At 38.4% G+C, this 23,490-nt stretch overlaps 2 protein-coding genes across 5 annotated transcripts in view; one reads left to right on the top strand and one right to left on the bottom strand.

Moving 5' to 3' along the window:
- LOC100648238 (surfeit locus protein 6 homolog) lies at window positions 1-2,123 on the top strand. Its single transcript, XM_012320796.3, has 4 exons — window positions 1-233; window positions 312-365; window positions 432-928; window positions 1,033-2,123. Exons 1-4 carry the CDS (start codon window positions 116-118, stop codon window positions 1,252-1,254), a joined length of 891 nt encoding a protein of 296 aa, XP_012176186.1. The 5' UTR covers window positions 1-115; the 3' UTR covers window positions 1,255-2,123.
- LOC100648354 overlaps window positions 1,602-23,490 on the bottom strand; it is a 25,046-nt gene continuing 3,157 nt past the window's right edge. The window contains exons 1-6 of one of the 4 annotated variants that reach the window (XM_048404346.1): window positions 18,264-21,983; window positions 5,526-5,622; window positions 4,297-4,482; window positions 3,293-3,310; window positions 2,421-2,589; window positions 1,602-2,123 (exon numbers count right to left, since the gene is read on the bottom strand). In XM_048404346.1, the coding sequence (XP_048260303.1) occupies window positions 2,444-2,589; window positions 3,293-3,310; window positions 4,297-4,482; window positions 5,526-5,610 (435 nt within the window). In that variant the 5' untranslated portion in view covers window positions 5,611-5,622; window positions 18,264-21,983 and the 3' untranslated portion in view covers window positions 1,602-2,123; window positions 2,421-2,443. Of the gene's footprint in view, window positions 2,124-2,402; window positions 2,590-3,292; window positions 3,311-4,296; window positions 4,483-5,525; window positions 5,623-18,263; window positions 21,984-23,490 lie in introns of those variants that run through there. The other 3 variants (XM_048404345.1, XM_048404344.1, XM_012320794.3) reach the window with 3 other exon arrangements.

Consider the following 23,490-nt stretch of genomic DNA (forward strand, 5'->3'; position numbering starts at 1 on the left):
TAACCTGCGTGCTTTTAAAGCGTTAAAAATGTGTCTGTAGTTTATGATTGTGAGACGTTTACACTCTGGTACTAGCAGTAGTAGGAAGTAAGTACATGTGTGTGTGGTGAAAAACATGCAATTAAAAATGTCAAAACCATTTAATCAAAATGCTGTGAAGCAATTATTGCTGCAAGAAAATGAGTTTATTTCGAATATATTTTCAAAAATGCCATTGCCTATGTCTGAATTAGGTAAGAATATAAAAAGATAACATAACCTTAAAGTACTCATGATTTTTGCAATTATAATAAAAATTGTCATATTATCAGTTTCAGATGACAAGAGTAAATTAGTTACACACAAGAATAAGAATATGCCAAAAGGTATTTATTCCTTGCTATTGTTGTATATTATTTAATTTAGTTTAAAATTTCTATTTTTTATCGTAGATAATATTTTACCAAATTTAAGTGGAAAGAAAAAGAGGGCACAAACATTTGAGGAGTTACATGCTAAATTGGAGGGATTAAAGAATGTTAAACGATTGGGATATAAAGAAAAGCAATTAAAAAAGAATTTGAAAACCAGAATTAAAAAAATGACAAAAAGGAAAGAACGGATAATGCAAAAGAAACAAGTAAAAATAGAGCAAAATGGGAATACTTTGTCTAACATAAAAGAAGAAGATAGCGAAGTACCAAAGGTTCCAAGACCAAAGCCTGTGTTTAATTCAGAAGGCAAAATGGTATTTAGTAAATTTGATTTTTCTGACCTTGGAACAAGAAAAAAGCTGCCTAAAAAGGATGCAAAAAAGATGTTACTAGAGTTGAAACAAAAAAAGGAGAAGTTAAAAGCAATGGAACAATCAGGTGAAAAAGAAAGAGTAGAAGAAATTAAAGAAAAGGATGCATGGCAGTCTGCCCTGGCAAAAGCTGGTGGTGAGAAGGTAATAAAGATATATTTAAATTTGTAAATTTTTTTTATAATTTCAGGAAAAGTAGATTTAGAATAATGGTTTACATGTTGTATAAATGTTATACTTATCGATAGGTGAAAAATGATGTAGATTTACTTAAGCGAACATTAAAAAGGAAAGAAAATAAAAAAAGACAGAGTGCTAAAAAATGGGAATCTAGGTTAGACAATGTACAGAAAGGAATTCGAGAAAAACAAGAAAAACGACAGGATAACATTATGAAGAGAAAGAAAGAGAAAAAGATGCATAAATTAAAAAAAGCGGCTAAAAAGGGAAGGATTATACCCGGATTTTAAGTATAACGTAAAGGATTATAGATAAAAGACATTTAATTCTAACAGAGTTATTTTATATGTTATGCAGTTTTATTCTGCATAATTTAATTAAATTTTTATATTAAGACGAATTCAACATTTGTGTAAATGATATTCATTAATTGAATAATACTCCTTAGGACAAATTTGTATTAACTTATTGTTAATATCAGAATACAAGAGAATTGTTTTCAAACAAATCATTTTTTGTTGTTTATAATTATATTATATACACTCACAAATGTGGAACAATATTTTACATTGACAATGCAAAAATCAATTGTAATGTGTACATATTGTATAAATTTTGTAAAAACTGAACGTAGGTGTTGTATAGACAGTGTTTTATAATCATTTATTTACATATTGTGATATTTGTTTGTACATGGTATTAACAATTTTTTATTTACACTAATGATGTAGGGTTTGTTGCCTCGTTATAAGTTTTTCATGATATAAAAAGCGGCATGTTCATAGAATCTTGTACAATTTGACAGTATAAAATTTAGTCATTAATTTTATATACGAGTGCAAAACTTGCTTGTAAAGATCCACATTCCATATAATGTCCTCAGACTTTGAATTGTTTTGTATCGAAGATCTCCTTACGGTCAGTTTCATTATTGTTCACGATCTCATATACTAAATTGTCATAATACATATATATCTTATAAATCTCTTAATAGATTATGGGTAAGTCGAGTACGAGAGCTTCGATGTAGCCGCCCTCTTCCACTTCCTGCTAGGTATCACCAAGAGCAGAGGATACAGCGTTAGCGTGTGTTAATGCTGTCCATAGAGGGCTATGATCCACGGATAATGGTACCACCGATTTAGATGATCGTGGAGACCTAGATAGAAAGATAAATAATTAGTTTAAATTAATATTCTTTTACAAATACGACATCTGTTATAAATACATAATAGATATTTTCGCAAAGTTGCAAGTTGCAACTCCTAATGATATATCGGTAATGCAGGAATTCTAAGTATTAAGAAAATTTTCTAGAAACAAGTCGATGGAAAAAGAAGCAATCTTTGTTGCGAATGATACATGATTCGTATGAAACCTTTTTCTCATGTTTAATTTAAGGAAATAAGAATGATACTTCAATATGTATTACACGTACAAAAAATAAGAATCTGACCTAGGCGGTACCAAAACTGGATGCTAATCTGGACTACTGAGTTCCAGTGCAGTGCTCTGTTCAGGATCCGATCGTTCTTCAACGACAGTGTCTAGTTCCAGTGATGGAAAAGCTCTAGATCCTCGATCGCTTCGTAACGATACTGTTCTCGTTGGACGATCAATTCCAGCTATCGCACAAAAATATATATGAATATGTATTAATATTTCATAATAATAAAGGTTCTTGATTATATAGAAAATCTTGTCTAACAATTCTGTAAGTGAATTTTTAAATTATCAATAATAAAGATTAATATTGTCTAAATGCATTATAATGTCAAGATTATGTGGTAAAAGTTATTAATTTGATTTGTACAGTTATTAACAAATTGTTGTATACGAAATGCGTTGAGATATACGCTGCATAGGCTTGCATAGCAAACAGTTTAAAGTCATGCGACTAGAACTATGTTAAATACATAAGAAGTAAATACATGCCTTTCGATTAAGATTAAAATGTAGCCAAGCTGCATATATTATTTGCATAAAAATGCTCAACTTTTCTTACTTTCGATTTTCATGATTGCGTTGGAAATCTCAAGCTGCTGAAGTATAATATTCTTAACAAAGTATTATTTAAATACGCTTCAATGTAGCCTGCATGATCAATCTCGCACGAATTGTTTTTATCATTTTTATTCTTGTCCACCCTTCTGGCGGAACTTCAATTAAGTTCTGTAAGTTGTCTTCTAAGTATGCAACGGTAGTAGCGGCGGCGGCGGCGGCGGCAAATGATTATGCATTAAGTAAAAGAAACTATGGTTGTTCTGTGAAATTCTAAAATCTCTAGAGATCAAGTCAAGCAACAATCAGGTTGATAAAAAGCTTTACCTAAATCCTCTTTCGATGCTGCACTTGACGGGATAATAAAATAACAAGTATGTATTTCAGTCTGAAGATTTTTCAAATGTTTAATTTATATTAGGATGCTGCAAATTAATTTTACGATCTAGGTATACAAGAGCAAACATTATCCTTTGTACCATCGTCCGATAACTATGTATTTCCTATTTAATTAAAACCTTCATGCTTGTATAAAGTAAGTAGTAACTAAACCGCCTATTTATCACATTTCAGAGGCTGTAAATCAAGAGTTAGATTGCCATGACTGGTCGCGGTAGTCGTGTACCTTCAGAGTCAGCCACATATCATAGGTATCATACTGCGTCGGTGTTCGACAAACAAAATACGTATGTCGTGTTCCATGAACGTTTTACCATTGTTATGATTGTAAAGTAACATACTTAGAAAAGTTCAACGTTATACTTCCAGGTTAGAATTTAGATAGAGTAAGCAATTGGAGGCTATGAAAAATCAATAGAAACTTATAGGTTTGGTGATTTAGTTTCTCAATACTTTGTAGAAGACTAAACGTTTTTAGTCGTGTAAACACGAATACGATTAAATTCGAAATATCTAAAAATGGGAGTATGAACTCGGATATTCGGGGCAATATTCGATCTGGTTTAATGCTTCTTCCACTCTCTTTGTATACGTTGCACATCCGTGTGTATGAATGCGTGTATATATATACGCCCGATTTATAAAGGTATACGACTATACACGTCTACGTGGCTATATGTAGGAGTCTATTTGAATATACAGATACGAATAAGTATGTATTCAACGTTTCTGGGGAGAAAAGCGACCACGGAGTAGCGGTTGTTAAAGAGGTTAGGGTGCTACACAATGCGAACGTAAATGTTTTGTGACCTTAATCCATTTTCGTTATAAAATTGCTTTCAATGATGTGTACGCTTTAATTCAAAATTTAATTTTACCAGTGGTTTTTAAAATAAGGAGAGGGCAGACTCGATTTTATCGTTGAAACTTACCTAAACGGTGGACAGGACTAAAACGAACGAGACTGAGTGCTCCGTGATCTAGATCACAATTCCTTCTTCGTGCTCGCTCTCTGGCGAGCTTTGCTCTTCTTCTTAAACAACAGATGACCATTAGAGCCAACAATGGAAATCCAAGTATGCATGATACTATTGGGATGATGATACTCTCTGGAGTTACTAAAAAAAAAGCAAAATAATTTGTAATTCAATGGTGAAGATGTATCAGGAAACTGAATATTTTCGTGTAAATTCTATTGGTTTCACTACCAGTCGAGTTACTAGATCTAGCAATAAGTATTTCTAACGAAGCTTTATTATTCTCACGTTTGTTTCTTAAGTTTGTTTTTACGATTAGTATATATTAAGCGAACTAAGCAAATACAGGATGAGGAATAAAATTTATTATTTCGCAAACTCAAGAAGTTTTCGAGTTGAATAACTGTGTTAAATCTTCAAACAAATATGGAGGCAAGAATCCCACTTCTTTTGTTACCGATATAACTTTTTAATAAACATTACACTGTAATAAATACAAAGCAGAACTGACATTTATAATAAATGAATCTTTTAAGAAAGATTGGAACGAGTATTATCAATCTTCTAAACAACAGTCTAGACCCCAAGAAAAGAAAAATGTTTCATTCAACAGGATAGAATAGAAGGGATAGTATAACGGTGTGGTTGTGTAAATATACGTTGAATAATATAGCGATGTAATAAAAATATTTTTTATTATAATCAAGATTATGTTATCTCGTGTAACAATATCATTTTAAATTACAACGTCAAAATAATGCTTTAATGTCACTTTTCCAGTTATGCGTCTAGACGATTTGTAATTGCATTAACCTTTACTCTCTATTACTCTTAGACCCTTGAGATTGGGAAGCAATTACTTGCTTGGTTGCTTCCTTAAGTACAACGAAGATATTCTCTGTCACAGAAGAACTTTAACGAAATATTTTATCCTTTTCCAATTCTTTGAACTTTGCAAAGTTATTAGCTTCTGCGTCAGGAAATCTGATAATTTGAATTGTTTCCTCTTATATAGTTCATGATAATTAAATTTTCGCGTTATCAAAATATGAGTCATATTCCCATGGATTTAGTAAAATTGAATATTATTGTTCGAACGATGCTTGGAACTATTGTTATGAGTATTGCATTAGTTGAGAACGTGCATTACGTTTTATAGAAAATTTATACAAGCGTGTTTTCACCTGTTGGATAAACTAGAATTGTTGGTCTCTTGGATTGTGGAATCGTTGGCATCGTTGGTCGACCCGCTCTCACTTCGATCGACATTTTGCTCTCGATCTGGAACAAGATTAACTCAGGGTTAATCAGGGTAATGGTACAATGAACAAATTTATCGATAACAACGATTACATCTTTTTCGCAAAAATCGTCCATTGTTCAGGTGTTTCTGTTTGTTATGCTTTGTCTCATAGAAATGAAAAATCAAAGTAGCCTCTAGCGTTCCGAGGTCTTTTAATTCCCTCTTTGTTCTTTCTATTTTTTCCAACGAAATGTCGAGGCCGAAGGAAAGACTGCAGCAAAAAGTATCAAATTGCAGTGTTTTGCTTTGAAATTTCTTCCAATACTAATTATACCTGTACACCCTGTTCCTTTATCCATTCCACGAAACAGAAATATACATATTGTGTGCTCCTTGATTTCACTTTAAAAACATTCATCTCAATTTTACCACGCAAAGGTAACAATTATAAACATCCCGTCACGTTGATATACGAAAAATATGTTATTTTTCTAAAATAAATGTAATTTACAATTCTCAAACAAATACCGTTTCGCGACAATCTGTGATATATATTCATTGTGAAAATATAAAAAGTAAACCATCGCTAGTTCTGTAGGATTAATTTAAACGAAGTACCAGTTTATGTGCCATCAAACATCGCGCGATATCTTTATTTACCTATTTCGTTAAAATAATGATTTTCCGCGGTCGTTTAAATTCTACGTACACGTACCAATAGTTGCAATTTCTGCCGCTACGTGACGCACACGCAGCGATTAACCAAAATGGCGAGTGTAAGCGCGGCGTGTATAAAGTAACGGACGGTAATAGGTTTATCTCGATGAGAAGTGATTCTGTCGCGGTAATTTTACGTGTTCGGGTAATATTTTCACTATGACAAATGTTTCCGATCGCGTAAGCTCGCGTGGCGATTGTTTCAGTGAAGTGATCAAACGAAAACACATCCACTCGTTCCCGCCACTTTTAGTGTTTCGAGCTTCGAGGTCTAACGAAAAGCGACATATAATCGAATTTTCGAGGTAAGATATTCACTGTTACGTAAAATAAACGGGCATTTACGTAATTCCTTAAAATTGAAAATAAAACTGAAAATTGCATTCGCTAACGACATATAAAGGCGTACAAGAGTACGTAAACATTGTCTTCGTAGTAGTCGAGAGGAAAAGGCTATTTACTTCGGTTCCTTTATTTTTGTGACGTTCCTCGAGTTGTTCTTTCCTCTCTCCGTGCTCGGAAAAGCAATAACGCGAGCCGTATCGGCGTGAATATCAACATAGACAGAAAGCAAAAGCTCTGTTTTCTGCACAGACTTTTAGAATTTCTTCGTTTTTGTATTCCCTGCGGTATCGCGAATGGACTTAATTCCCATTGGCTCCGATCCACAAAGAGTATAGAGGACCACCATATTGGTCTCAGTCTTTCGACTAGGGACGCGTGAGTACTCCAAAGAAAATGAGCAAGAAATTAAGTTAGATCATTCCTTTTCTCGTATCTCGCTACTAAATTTGGAAATGTGAATTTTCTTATTTTCGATAGATGTATTCGTTCGCTATAGAGATCGCAATAATCAAGTATAGTCGTCCTTGTGTCGCAATTTCGATTTTTTAAAGATACGTATAATACGTATTCCACGAATCTGAATTTTCTTTTATCCTATGAATTCCTCGCGCGTTTAATTAATTCGTTGCAGAGAAAATGGTACTAGACTGGTTGGAGCAAACGAACGAGCTTAATTTCTTTTCTACTGCGTTGGATATAACTCGTTAGCTATCGAAACAACACAGAAGAATGGCTCGTTACTTTTAAGCCGCGTCAGATATCAGGCATTTCCTTTTTGCTTTTAACCTTCGACTGGTTTTTGTCGTACTGACATGTCGAATATTACCCCCATAAATTGCCCTACATATTCGAGTTCGATTGAAAAAGGCTGGCCGGACAGTAGCCCTTTGGAGGGTGAAACTCGATGAAAGGACCCTGTATCTCGTATCTCAAAGGGCCCGTTCCGAAATAGCAAACTATTCAAGAAGGACCACCTCTCCTTTTTTCTGCGATTACTTTATCTATCGAAGGATACCATCGTGAAAATAGCTTGACCTATTTCTTTGGCCAGTTTTTCACGTACATCTATGATTATCATCACGTTTCTTTATCTGCGCCTGCTATATATAGATTAGGATGTTTATAAGACGCGCCCAGGAAACACCGTTTCCGGTTAAATGCTAAATCTGTTCACTTCGGAGGGTATTCGATCGAAATTTTTGGAGCGCCTCCAGAACAAAGATCACGATGTTTCTTCCAGTTCTTCGTTATCTTCCGTTGTAAGACGTTCTGCGGCATACGAAATTTATCCGATGCGGTGTGAAAATTCAAAATGGTAACCAACCGAATTCAGGATTCCGCGGTGTCCTTGCGCGAAAGTAGGTCGTTCAATTTTCAGCGAGGCGCAACTCCAGCTGACGATGTCTTTATGAAAAAAGCAGATGGAACTGTTTCGTAATCGGCAAACTATTCAACTCGATTTCGCGAGTTCTAGGAGTTTCGCAGCGGTGGGCTTAAACGTCGGAGACTCGTCGGGATACTTATCGATCTTCCTCGCCTTCTCTTTGCGGAAAACGATGTTCAAACGCGTAAAAACCGTAGCCATTATAGCCGTGAGAAGTTTCATCCGCATTATCCTCCAATTATCTCTGCCTTATCGTCGTCTTCGCAGCGTGTCGTTCCCTTTTTCGTCTATTTACCAGCCCGTCTTCTAGTACAGTTAATTTAGCAAATCTGTGGCTCACGAGGAAAGCCGGATTCGACTCGAGTCACGTTGGATCAACGTTATTTACATACGTACCTATATGCTACCGTGGAGTATATACGCCGATATACCGCGCATTATTGCCAAATTATTTGGATTTTCTCGTATACGAGCTCGTTATAAAGCGAATAGATTCGTATTAATCATAGACTGGTGAGTGGCCGCTCCAACTACGCTTGAAACTATGTTTTAATGCAGCCCGTACACCGGTGCGCAGTTATTCAGTAGTAATATGCGAACAAGCGAATTTTAGTGAATTTCAAAAGCAAACACGCGCGTGCATGCTTACAATGCAGGATTGTTTCGATTTTCTCCGGACCGTGTAACGCGGCTTGTCGAATAATTCCAAATAATTCAACCGCGATGTTAGCCAAAGGATTACACCGATTTACCGTAATTAGCGGAATGTTATGTAAAAGCTGATACTATTTCATTGATATGCTGCCGCATCGGTATTAAAAGGCGTTACAGACGCGCTAGATTTTCGCTTTATTTTCATTTCAAACGATCATTAGCGCGATTCGTGGCAGACTGGAGATCGGTACGCGGATTACGCTAATTTCACGAGTCGTACTCAACCGTCCACATATTAACACCATTCTTGGGAAATCCGTGCGAGATCTCAGCTCGAGTATCACAGTTTTCCATTGAAGACTGTCTAAGGGGGACGGAGTGGCCAATTGCCATCACTTTTATTCTCGGAGCTTCCATTAATTAAACCTATCGCGATTACACGGTAGATAAGCTGCCTCCGCTACTTTCTCTTCTCATTCCCGCAATTCGATCCCTTTCTTGTTGTTCGCGTACCTGCCTTTATGCCAGGCCAATCTTTCGTTAAATCACAGCAACGCGAAATTTCATCTTTGACCTTTTCAGAGAACTCGGAGGATGAAGTTGGAACGCGTTAGGAACGCGTAACTCGTCATTTAAAGCTTCGCGTCGCGCACCGAGCGGAAGGTCGTTTTGTTAAGCTCCGTCTTCATTGACAAGCGAAGCTTCTAATTAAACTATCGCGTAGAATTTCTACGAGATTTACGGACCACTTTGAGCACTGCAAACATAATTTTGTTTGGTTAAAATGTTATCGATAAAATGTGTCGATAAAGGCTTCGCAGTTGTTACAACAACGTATCGACTAAAATCGACTAAAGTCGCTTTTGATGAAGTTTCGTACACGGTAAAGGAACAAAATGTAATTTGTCCCTTGTTCGGTTATTTTTGACAACTTTCTATATTTACGAAATAACGTTGCAAAAGGAATTTTTTAATAATTATACGATTAAAAAAAATATATTCCCCGTTATAGTATTCGGTTGTCCGAAAAGTTTTATAAGGAAATAATAGACGCACAATGTTTTTTGTTTTATATTAGTTTATCGAATTATGTACGAACATAATAATAGAGATATAACGAAATGTATCATACCTAATTCGATGAAATGATATAAAACAGAAATTGTTGTTCATCTATTATCACCTTATGAAACGAAAGAAACTTTTCGGACAACCTAATAGTTAAAATTGAGCGAATAAATTTCTCCCATAAATGTAAAGAATTTTTTAAAGAAAAAAAAAACAGGATGTCACTGTTTCACCAAGGCAAAAATATTAATAAGACTTAGAAATCGTTGCGGATATTACATTTCGACGTGCACAAAATATCCTTCCTTGTGTATAAATCGTGCGGAATGGTACATTACGAAAACTTGTGCCGAAAGGGTTCTAACATCTGGTATTAGTATACATTGAAATTTTGACACTAGTCAACCGTTCGGTGATATTAATGGAACTTTAATTTCAGCGTTAGTGCTCCCTTTAACCTTTTATCGCCAGATGAAATCCTCTGGAAAAGTCAGGCACGATCAGAGACAAAATACTCTCGCAAAACTAAAAAATAGGACAACGCGGTTTCGAACCGCGAAGGATAGCATAACTTTTGTTGTTAGATATTTCGTTAATTATCGAATATTGAAACATAAAGCAAATATTTATTCTCCTCTTTTCTCTATATTTTTCATACGTTTGTAAAATTTGATCATTTCGTAACACCTGACAATATCCGCTTGTTAATTCCATGAAATTTAACGCCAGAAATTTTATTGATCGAGCACGCGTAAAGCACTCCAACTCTCCGAGCACGAGAAAAATTAATTAACGGCTTGAAGTATTGATTGCATAGTTATAATTGGATAAAGAATGCTGTCGGCAAATTAATCGAATTTCTTGCCCAGTCAAATTTACAGTGTAATTGAAAGATTACGCGGAACAGGCATACAATTGGGTTAAGGTATCCAGAAAATCCTGCTTTCATCAACTCCGTCTACGTAAAAACGGGAAATAAGTAAGCATTTTGACACAAAGAGAAGAAAATTCATTAGTTACGTAATTATAAAATTAATGATGTTTTCAACGCGTTAAACAGAAACTCACTAGATCATCTTTCGCGAAATTGATAACTTGCTTCGTACAACGATCTAAATAATCACGACAGTTTATGGAACGTGATGTAAAACGCGAGAGGGGATTACTTAATCCCAGCTTTTACGAACGAAGTCTAAAACCCGATCGATATTCGGTATCGTGTAGCAAATTGCGTTCTCATTGTGTCGTCGTTGATATCCTTGCGGTTATCTTGTTAATTAAGCATTTTATCAATTATAAAACCTCACCACGCTGATCGAGTAGACGTCGGTCTTTTAGTTAACAGAAATATGCAGATGGAATTACGAAAGATACATGTGTACTCGTATATCGACGGGTTTTCGATCGATTTGAAAAGTTAGCGAGTACGTTGCAGTTAATTGTACAGATAAGTCAATCAGCCTTCGATCAGCAAAACGATTCCAATCGGAGAATTTGGATTATACTCTAACTCGTTTCTCTGGATTTCGCGTCAGTTGAAGCATTGCAACAAGATCGATCGCAGTATGTTTGCAGCGTGTGCGAAAGAACCGTGAAACGTGATACGATATATGCCAGAAGGGACTTGTCTTCGACCTATATTCTTTCTCAGCAAGAAATTTGTCCTTACATCGAGCTTTTGCATTTTCCTTTTTCTTTTTCCCGATACAGTTCAGATAAAACAGTCGCAGATAGCCGGAAAATCTGAATCGATGTATATCGAATAATCGTAGGAATTTCTCATCTACAATTTCTCCACTCGACGCGGCGTATCTTCAATCTGCTTCGATTTCTTGTAAATAAATAGAAAGTCTGGACTAACCCGCCTTTGAATTTTTATTTCGAAACATGCGTAGCGGCATATGCGTCTTAGGACGTTTCGATTCGAAGATGTCTCACGTAGTTGTTTTACCACGGACGATTGACACTGTACGACGCACATAATGTAATAAACAAACTCTGGACAAAGCAATTTCGCTGCTACGTGCAACCCACAACCGGCGACAAGTTCGAACCTTTCGATACTCCCCTCGACCAGCCTAAATAGACGACCATGTTCTCCAGAAGTCAGTCAGTCGAGCGAATAAGTATAACAATTAGTATCAGTACCGCAGTATCGCGCAGTATCTTACAACGGATATCATCAATCGAGCAACGCTTGCGATTAACTTTGTATTCAACATTTTAAGATACCTGTAAATATAGTTAACGAAATCAATTGGTCTCGTTATTAATTTAACCAACAACACGTCGCACAGTCCAGCTCACATGCAATACTCTGTTCAGATCCTAGTTTCTCTGGCCTTGGCGATTATTTCCTTCTGGCAATCGAAACCAGGTGGTGCCTATACCGGTCTAGTAATGACGTTTAGTGGATTTGGTTATCGGAGGTCCTTTGTCTGCTTCTTGTCAGATGCAGATCCAACGATTGTAGTCCTGTAGCCTCGTAGCTTAGGACGACAGTAATGGCGGCGGTGGCCCGAATTTCGTTATGAATACACCTATCTAGCTATATCACTGCGATAAGGTTCTCGCTTTGGCTGCTTAATGAAGACTTTTTGCAGAGGAAATGGCACAATGCAAACGTGCTACGTGCCAACGAACGAACCTTCGAATATCTTACGAGGGCTCTTGTTACTCGTTGAAGCGCGAACGAACCGTCACACTGCTGTCTGTAATTCAACGGACCGCGTGTGCTCTGATTTCTGGTCCGCAATCGGAAATGCATGCTCCCAGGACAGCTCTTCTCTTCCGCTCGACTCACAGATTCGAACGCTTTGATCGGAAATTTACGCGTTTGATTCAATCCTATGGTCGAACCGCGGTTGCTGCGTCGAACGGATAATTTTCAAACGATTCGACGAAATATATTAGAAGCAACTCGATCGATTTAATTAAACGACGTTGGTGTTTTGATAAGAACTTACATCCCCGATGAAAAAAAATACTTGTCGTAGTTCGCTTCTTTGCACGCACCGTTAGTTTATCTCGGTTTTGCTGTCTACATTAAAGGAAGAAAAAATATTTTTCAGTTTGCAGGACTGCGATGTCGATATTTTATGTGTCTATTTTATAGCTATATATTACTTGCCCGTGGTAATGGCATAGCTTCACAGCCTCTGGAGATTCTCGCGTTAGCCAAGGGACGACAAATTTTCAAACTCTTTGCGACTCGAGTCTCTGAAGACGAAAGATTCTGTGCTCGAATTTCTGTCGTGCGAGAAACAACAGAGAATTCCTTATATCTGACTCGCTACAGATTTTAAGCAGAAAGCCACTCTATCTTCTTGCACAGAACATTGCGTGCTCGGTATTTCGAGAACCGTACTCGACCTCTATAAAATACGGTCGACTCGATTTAAAAACATTCGCACGAGTTAGTTCCTTCCGCGCGAGATTTTCTTAATCGCGCGGTAAATGATTCGAGTTATTCGATCGTACACACTTCCATCGACCATCGCTCGAAATATCGAGGAACGGGGAAGCGTTAGGAACTGCGATGGCCTGTGATATTACGCTCGCAAATTGATCGACACGACAAGCCAGCGAACGTCAAAGAGTGCGAAACGAAGTTTTATCGACAGTCCAGTCGATATTTTAGTTTGGTATCCACGTTATGTCATGACGTCGTTCTTGAATCATCGCTTCGTGTTTTTTAACGGGTGCGCTAACATTGGCCGAGACGTTCGGTATTGGCAGAAAATCGACAAAAAAGTAATTGTTTGTATGTCTGTGCGCGCGAAGTCGATGCATTTTCAAGCACGCAAGAACGTAACGATTTATCATGAAAACATCGACTATTTCTTTGTCAGCGATCTCCGTAATATGTTTGTTTAAACGTGTTTCTTCTATTTACGAAAGTTTATATTCTCCGTGGACAAAGAATAAAAGAGATCTCGAACCTGTAAATCTCGGGTGTAAGAGAAATATTTTCATCGACAAATATTTTTCTTCTCTATTGAATCGCAAAGAAATATTACTTGGAATAACGTGTCGCGTCCATTCGGAAGTGAATTACGCCGAATCGCCTCTATGCATAAATCCAGATTTCTGGTCGTAATTGGTAGGTTAGGTACGTTGCTTGAAACTCGAATTTCAGAAGTTTAGTCGGAATATAATCATAGCATGGTCCCTCGGCGTGTCCTAGCTCGTAATACCGACTCATCGCTCATTTATAATTTTAGTTTATCGCTCGAAACACAGTCGGATCTCGTTTCGCAAACTCCGAAAGCGCCAGCTAAAGTCTAAGACACGCTTCTCTTGGCGAGGTTAACGTTCAAACGATTCAGCGTTAGATCCCGTTCAGAATTGTAACGATAGGAGAAAATCTGCTCAAGACCGCTGCAGTCTGGCATTCCTTATTGAAACAAACGTTGGTATCCTAGTGGATCTTTCTTTTTTCGTTACTCTTTTTAACATAGTTTTATACCACTTTTCTCTTCTTCGTTTAAGTTACGTTTAAGTTACGTTTTCCCGAACGTGACTTTTTTCAGTTCGTTGAATCGTCTTCTTCTAATAACAAAATTACGATTTTCATGGTAAAAATGTCTCAAGACGTCGAATCGCAATCTTATAGAAAAAAAGTCTGCACCTATCGATTTTTCGACCGACTAGAAAAACCAGAGTGGCGATAACTTTTACGCGAAGCACGAGCCCAAAGCCTAGACGATATTTCGCCCGGTACATACGCCCAGCTACGAAGCACGTGTACGTACCAGGTGCTCGTATTAAATAGAGAACAAGTACAGCGTGGGCACGTATCGTTGTACGTAAGTACGCGCTATAGGTACCACGTGTGCCGTGGCGTAATTTTCGAAGATCGTCGTAAACCTTGGATCCATTAGTCGATCCCAAAACGTTTGTGCAACGTTGGAGAATTAATGGTTTTAATAGCCACTTCGCCACATCCTTCACGGTTAGTTTGCGTGAATTTTCAGTTTACACTTTCGATCAATCGTTTACCATAATCTATTTAAGTCGATCATCCGTCTATTCTCCGACGAGTTTCATATATCTTCGTTCGTACGTTGAAAACGAAAAGTATTAGATGGAATATTAATCTCGCGTTGGCAAATAGTCGCTCGATCGCGAGATGCTATTAATTTTAAATACGAATAGCTTGCTCATCGTGGTTCCCAGCACGCTGTGCGCTCGTTCCATTAGCACTCGAATGGTTAATTCGACGAATAATCTGGCGAGTGAGCGAGTAATTATCTGCCATTAACGTCTCATTGTTCGAAGATTATACTCAATTATTTAACTTATTTACTGGCCAGTTTTCCTGTCTCTATCGCAATCGCAATATTCGTTTAGATTTTTCCGAATGACAACGTAATTCGCAGCGGATAATAGGTTATTTGATATATTACGATTCCAATCGATACTTAATCTTCGTCGTGTCAAATGAGAGAGAAATACGCGCGTCCCATTCCCCCAATATGTGTCGCGAGCGTTCTTCGCAAATTGTCCAACGAAGAATTAAACGAAGTGCATTGACGCTAATGCGTCGGTACTTTCTGGAAACCCATCTGAGTACAACGACGGTAATATTCTTTCCATTTGGCCGACTCGAAATAAAGTTGCGCGAGGATATATCATTAGGAAAGAATGCGCGTGCCGGAAATATTAAATTCCGACTCGTTCGAGCGAAATTAACTCTAATATCTCGGATAAGGTCTTTGCACTTTTAATTCTGTCTGTCTGTCTGACTGTCTCTCCCTCTCCCTCTCTCTCTCTCTCTCTCTCTGCATCTTTTAATCCCATCGCCTTAAAAGAGTAACCTTATCGGTATTCTTTCTTTCTCAGCACGTATTGAAACTCGTGTAAAAGTAGTAAAAGGATTTCGATATAACCGAGGGATATTGCGATAAACGATACTAGTTCTTCGATGAATTTTTGATTTTTATTCGGAGCCTGGCAAAAACGAGCGCGGTACGGAATATGAAACTTGAAATTGGACAATTGGAAAACGAGAGAGCGTTCTAGGAATAAAATATCTATCGTAGCTCGTGTTTGCAATAACTCCGATTATAACGACGCACTGTTTCAAACGCGTTCGACTAAATGGGCTCTTGGTTCTTTCGTAAGAAAGAAGACCACACACTGGTGATCCACCTGCAAATATTTATGGCCCGCTAGTCACGCCAATGTTCCTTCGTCCGATTAATTGCGATTCATAAATTCTCAGCGAGTTTATTGGAATTTTTCACGGCGAAGATTGCGAAGGTGGAACAGATCGGTGAGAAGTATCGTCGGGACGTAAAATTGGAAATTTGTACGCGTATTCTCGTCACCTTTGCAAATCTTAGATCGAGTAGTTTCGTTCGGAGGCTCGTTAAGAGGTAGACGATTATAAAGTAATTGCGGCAACTTGTTACGGCGCACCATGAATTTCAAGCGTTCTACGGAAAGAGGGAATGGTATCGATAAAAAGGGATAGTAATAATAGGAACCGAGTAGCGGGATCAAATAAGCTTAATGGACTAGTTTTTATGTTCGTTCCAGCGATGAGCATTTGGAGGTTCACGGAAATGCCTGAAGATGTGTCAGCGAATATAAACGTGGCTTAATCGCGTCGCTTCCTTCAACGAGGAGAAGGAATAATTTTTTGCGTTTCTATAAAAATGTTAAATTTATAACGTAACCTTCTCATATATTTGTCTCTCGAGTCGCATTGTCTTTCATCTTTATCGTTACGAAGAACATCGATAAAATTTTATACGTTCATTTCTATTTTCTTCCAATTTACGAGGTTCGTTGCCAATCGTATGTGACCGCGTTGTCGTTGGAAGTTATATGCAGTTCTATGGACTATCGAACTCGAACTAGCTGCAAGATTTCATTCAACGTATCCATTCGCTAAACAATAATCAAGTATGCGAATGATATTCCGACGGAGCCGAGAACAATGCTTGATCAGTTTTCGTAGCGAGTACGCACAAAGAGACGGTGTAGCTTTGTGTTTAAATTATAACGATAAATTTACCGGCAGAAATGCGAAACAGTTTGTCTCGAGAAAGTTAAAGTATGGTGGATGTACGATTCCGTGACAGGGCGTATCTCGTGAATAGAATTCGCGGGCTGTTCAAATAAATTGCTTTTGCCGTTAAACAAACATCTGTCGCATATTTTATGAACGACGTTCGAATCGTTACGAAATTTCACCGAAGGGCACTATTTTTTCTAGTACTTTTTCATTTTTCCACCGCGTTATTCTCTACACAGGATATGGTCGGTATTCCGATTAAATTTTCGTCGTTTGAAATTGTCGCTTTTTCATTTATTTATTTATGTTTTTTATCAGTTTCGAACGAGTCGTGCAGCTCTCGCGTCGACAGACAGAAAACCGTTTTCTCACCTTGTTTTCCGATTCTGGGAAACGCGTAAAAGGCGCGATAACAGAGTTTTCCGACATTCTCTTATTTCAGTGAAATCACTGAAATCGATTGTCGTACGCGTCGCTTCTATAATATATGCAAATTCCAAGTATTTTCTTTTCCCGAAGATTACTCCCGTCCTGTGATATCAACAAAGCGAGATATAGTAAAGAACGGAAGATGAAAAGTAAACAGAAAATGGGAACTAGGCTATCCGGTCGGTCGAACGAAAGAATTTGATCACGGAAAAACGAGACACGTGAAATCCTTCCGAGATAATATTTCTGAGTCTTGTAATAGCTCAGGCATTATGAGAAATGGAGGCGCGAAAGTTGAACGTTTATAAGATAAAGCAGAGATCACGGCTTGAATTCAGAAACACGTTTGACGCGTTGTGAATCACTGATGTGACTCTCCACGAATTTTCGACGAGTAATTTGCATAAAATGTTTAGGGTCATGGTCGGAATAAGAAAATACCCATTTCGGCCACTAACTTTTACAATATCACGATATTTGATTTATTCATTTCTTCTACTTCTAACTTTTTTCCATGCGAATGCTGAAATAGAATTGCCTTTTGCGAAGTGCTTATTCGCCATACAATAGCACTCGCGGTAACACAAGATAAACACGAAATAATTCCATCGAAAAAAGATAACACGTTGTCGATAGCCTCTTTTCACGAACGTATTCCAAGCTGCTCAAACTATTTCAAACACGACGCAGTTGTACAATACATATGACTAATACAGATTTTATCTGCACAGTTAAATATATAATTCGAATTTATATCTGATACATTCCCCACACGGCCGAGTTTAACTTCACATCTATTGTGCGTTGTCTGTGCGATCGATTGATTTCTTCAAATTTATTCTCTCGGTAAAAAAAAAAAAAAAAAAAATGATTTAATAAATTTCACGAAACCCTGCGTGTAATTTATTACGCTCGTAATAAACTTGCGCTTGTCGCACAAATGCGATGTTTATACCGAAATTGGTTGATGTCGTATTTATTAAAGTTTCCAAAGAACGAACATATTACGCTGAGAAAATGAAAGATGGCGTGTACGAAGAAATTACGAGTTTACTTGCCACGTGTCAGAAAACTTCTGCTCTTGTTATATGTTCCACCATTGGCCTAGATAACTTCACTTTCGTCGCTAGGTATTCTTCCTTTATTCGTCTTTGACCTGGCGCGTAGTCGCGCCACATTTTTGGAACCGCAATTATCAGTCTGTGAGATTCCTTTATCAGCGTGTCCTTGGAAAGCTAAACCAACCATTCTTGACGCTTGCAGCTAAATTACTCGGTGAAACCAGTGGAGCGTGATTCGTCGAACGGTGTTCCGAGCGCGTGAAAAGCTCGCGTTTTAAGAATGTTTCTATATGTATAGCCAGAGGCATTTTTTACTATAGTACAGGCCTCAAAAATAATGTACCGTGTTGCCCTTGAATGAGTGGAAGAGGAAGGAAACGAATAGCTACGTACCCGTTAGGACACGTTGTATCGTCTCGTTAGCGCGATTCTGATTTACCGAACGCGGTCCGACGGTTTCGAAAACTGGGTTAACGAGATCATAATATCTGGAAAAAAGGCTCTCGATGCTCCGCCGATTAGCACATTAATAGTCATCAGCTCGGTATGTCTGATTCGATTGATCGAAACTACGTATGTAATCGTCTGGGAGATTAAAGCCTTCGTCGAGGCATTTTCGCGAGGAACACGACGGTCAAATCGAAGGACAAAGATCGGCAGTCAAGCCTTTATCGAATAATCCGAATATTCTGAGAGAAAAACCAAGTGATTTTTTTTAGCCAAGGTTCGTTCTAGACACGGTACGAGGTTCCCAACGAGTTCCGAAGTAGATAACGTCACGGGACGGATTCTCGATCGGAGAGCTTACGGCATGAGATTTGAATAGGCGCGAAGAAATCCATCGAGCGAGGAATAAAAAGGACGTTGAATCGGAACAATGAATCGTTGATATGCGCTCGAATAAATCTATCGGGTTCTATCTTCTTTCCACTGGCGAACTTTGACCTGCAAATACAATAGATCTCGCTCTGACAAATCGAGGAAAAAAAAATGAGAAAGATTCGATGCCTTTTGTATCCCAACGAAGATAATTGGCGCATAAAGACTAACCACATTGATACACTCGCTTCACCCCAGTCAACTTTAGCCGGCTGATTCGCCTTTGATAGTTCTATCTCGATAAGAGTCGGTAAAGACGCGGATCAGAAATGCGTTAATTAATCGATATCGATAGAGGAAGTAGATATGAAACCGAGGTAAATCGCTGTTCCAAGCATTCTATAAAGAAGACAGATAGTTGTCTCTCCTTGTTTTCTCCAGCTTTCCCGTTTTCTCCCGACGAGAAGAACGAACGCTTTTCATTCCGTCTGCAGTTGATCATACCTTTTCAGAGGCGAACCACCGTCTATTATCACTGACTGATGCGCCACGATGATTGTATGAAAAGATAGGCGAACGCGATATCGTATTTTCATCGCGAATCGACCGAACGATGTGATCGATTAGTAGGACATTACCAGGCGACCAATTCATTTCCGCGTGTCCAGCCGATACGAAAAAAGGAAGTCGATGGAAACGAGGAACGATACAGATGGAAAAGACAAAACAGGACGAACAGAAACAGTCGGAACGTTTAGTTTCATCTATCTCGGCGTTCCACAACGGTTCGCTTTTCAGTTGTCTCTCTTTGTCACGTGGAAAAGCCTAGCCGATTCTATTATATCGTACTCGGTCATCGGTCCACGTTGCGCTACTTCCGCTCCCTTCGTTCCCTTTTCTTCTGCTCCACCGTCTCTCTCCGCCTCTTTTTCTCTCTCCGTATCTGCTGTTTCAGTGATATCGTTTATCGGGTGCTGCAAGTGTCCGTGATTTTGATCGCGCCGGTTCTCGTGACCGATTCAGATAGTCGCTATCAGTGCAGTTCGTTTAAAGTAACTAAGAGCTTCCTTAATGGACCGTGTTAAGATTCGCGATCGATATGAACGGTGTCGCTTTACGTGTCATTAACGAGCGAACGCGCCATCTGTAACATCGCGATTTTCGCGTTATACCCAATGGATGCGCCCACGGTAGATATCATTAATTAGGTCTCTTCTATTTGAAATACTATTTACAGATCGTCTCATTCGTGGCGATTCTCGCAGTTGTAAACGGTACTCGCGTCCAAAACCACAAAGCCAAAAAGAGGAGACAGAATCGTTGAAATAGAACACTGTTACCGTAGTCTCGTTAGTCCCTCTCACGATGCTCGAAATAGGGGTTGAAAGCGCCCTTGGGAGAGCAACTGACAGTCTTTCCATCCCCGTTGCTCTGCCTCTTCTGTTTTCTTGCTTTCACTCGAGCATTTTGTAAAGGATATTTCTACCCAGCCGGGTCGTTCTCGAATCCCATCTACGTCAAACGACATTCCGTTTCCTATTTCATGGCGTTACGGGCCAACGCTGGATTATTGCTAGAGTTTGAACGTTGAAGGTTCCAGGCTTTATTCGTTCTATCCGTTGCTTTTTCTTATTTTACGTTCCTATCCGTTGTTCGATATCAAAGGAATAGAAAATAGGGCGGCAGGAAATTTAGAAGCTGTGCGGTTCTCCTGGACTTTTCCAGCAGCTGTAATTAACTGTCTGTACATGTACATATGTATATGCACGTATGTATCGCATTCGATTGTGCGACTTGTACCGAAATGGCAACGAAACACAGGGGATCGGTTTCCGTCTCGAGCGAGGAGACGACAGCTGCGTCTCTATATCGCATCGGTGGAATTAATTAAAATTTATTCGAATCGATTCCTTGGTTAGGCATATTTCTGCCGCGTCTGCGTCGAAACAGCGAATATCGAAGAATGGCTAGAGGCAAGGGAGAAAATACAATTCCCGGTTCTCGTAGTTGGCGAGGCAGTGTTCGTTCAAATTTTTAATTTAACCAGAGCAAACGTGTAGCTACTATACCGCGACGTTGTTGTATTTTTTAGCTTGTTCGGAGTGCTCGTTTCACGTACCAACTAGCTCGTATAAAGACGACCTGAAATTCTGGCACGGATGGTAATACATTCTTGTCGAAGATTTCGTCTCTACGGAAAGGCCACCGCCCTTTCATCCTGAAATATGTAAGAAAGCGTACCAATTTTCTGCTCTGGATACGCGACCGGATCTTAGCAAATGTTCTTTAGCAAAAATTCTCTTCTTTCTTCCCGCATCTTTCACCAACGTGACGCATTATGGATTATCCGTCCGCTCGCGTCGCTTCGTAAACATACATTGGCAGGCGTAATCGTTTTTCGTCAGGAACATATTTTGCGATGTGCTACGCGTGCAAAAATTTCCGAATCCCTTTCTTACTTAGGATACTTAATATTTAATGTTTAATATTTAATATTCTTTTCGCGCTCGAATCTTTGTCATTCGAGGGCTTTCAAGGGTTCAATGAGAATATTCATGAACCTTCTCTGGCGCATTATTTCCTCTTAAATTCTTCAGAATCTAATTTTACTGCAGATCGAAAGACTGAACTTTCCGCTGATCTTATCATTCACGATTCCGTCGATTCAAACAGTTCGCAGAATTAGAATTTGACGTTTCTTATTTAAATCCCTCGGATTTCTTAGATCAAAGTATCGGATGTACCTTGGATTTCGATAAAATTCGTTGTTCTTTATCTTCGAAAACAGAAATCCTGTTCTCCGCATCGATTCCCTCACTTTCGCACTACGTGGTGCGTTATCCTTTTGACAATAGCACATAAATGCAACATTTATTAGCACATAAAAGCAATTTATCCCCCTTTGGAACGAAGGCGAATTTGTAATCTCAGTCGCGATGGAAACTACTCTCCTCTCTCTCTCTCTCTCTCTCTCTCTCCTACTTTCTCGTTTTTATGTAGAGCTTTATTAATAACCGCATTCAGAGAGTAAGTGCTAAAGTCTGTAATTCGTTCACGCTACGCTATTGTTCAGTTTCAATTACAAACCAGAAGAAACAGATGTCTATTTCTTCTTTTCTGCTGTTATTTCTCGAAATATGAAAGTTCGCGGGAAAGAAATGGAACAGAAAATTAATAGGAAGAGAAAACGAACGTTGCGTGTAAGATATTAGAAAGTTGATGCGCACGTGGACTTTTGAAAATTGTAAATTATGGCGCTCGGATGACCCAGAACTAAGCAAGTTTATGCCAATTGCACGTGTTCTCGCGTTTTTCCGGTTTCTATAATTTAGTTCTATCAGCTTATTCGACGTTACAAGGCTTTTCCCCGCGGAAAGTCTTTTTTTTTTTGTTTCATCGAGCTCGATAATCGCAAGATCGTTAAAGGACTAGAGAGTTAGTTATCAAGTTAGAAGGTTTTGGATAAGAGAAATATTCGTTAGAAATTTTGATATTGGGAAAGTGTTTCGTTCGGATAATTTCTAGAATTTACGGATGATGACGAAAGTCGTCGTCTTATCTAAGCGTATTGGATATAATTTCCAAGATGGAGGAACGATTAGATGGTTCTAAAACAGTTATATCGTAATTACTTCGGACTCTTACTAGACTCTATCGGTGTTTGGTGAGTGTTATTGGCGAAAAGCGCATTGCAATTTGAACGAAAGCTTGGTCCGTTGCTGGTCTACTTGTTATCGCGGTTTATTCATTCTCACTTAGTTTGCATTTCACTCGGAACGTGAAATATTTACGTTCCGGTACACGAAAAGTTTCAAAGCGAAATCTGGATTGTAAATGGAAGAAAAATTCAACGCGAACCATTTGAAAATCACGAAAAATATCTTTGCGGGCAAATCGACGAACGGTCGAGTATATTTTCGGCAGCAGCTACGACGACACGCAATCTTTTTTTGCGTTTAGATGATCGTTTCTCTGGACGAGCGAGTAAATAGAAATAAATTACGGAGAAGGAAATGGAACAAACAGAACGATATATTTAGGGAACTGCTCGTCGGTGCGTTACTAATGTTTACGATGCTCGTGATAAATCAAGGTTGAATCAAGGTGTACGTACGTGTTCCGAGGAAATTCGATGGTGCAACGCGTATAATTTGCGGAGAAAGGGAGAATCGAAGGAACAGAAATCAATGTCCTTAGTTTCTTGTTTCGTAGAGACAAAAGCTCGACCACGATGAAACGATATAATAGCAGAGCGCCGCGTGTTTACTGTCGGAAGAAGAAAATAGAAAGGGAAAGCGGAGGAAACTCGAGGCAAACGAACGAATCCGAAATCTTTCGAAAACAAGAACGCTACTAATAAAAGTTAGCGATTTATAATCTTATTGCTACCGTCGCGAGTATAACG

This window comes from Bombus terrestris, chromosome 3 (assembly GCF_910591885.1).
Source record: "Bombus terrestris chromosome 3, iyBomTerr1.2, whole genome shotgun sequence".
Lineage (NCBI taxonomy): Eukaryota > Metazoa > Arthropoda > Insecta > Hymenoptera > Apidae > Bombus > Bombus terrestris.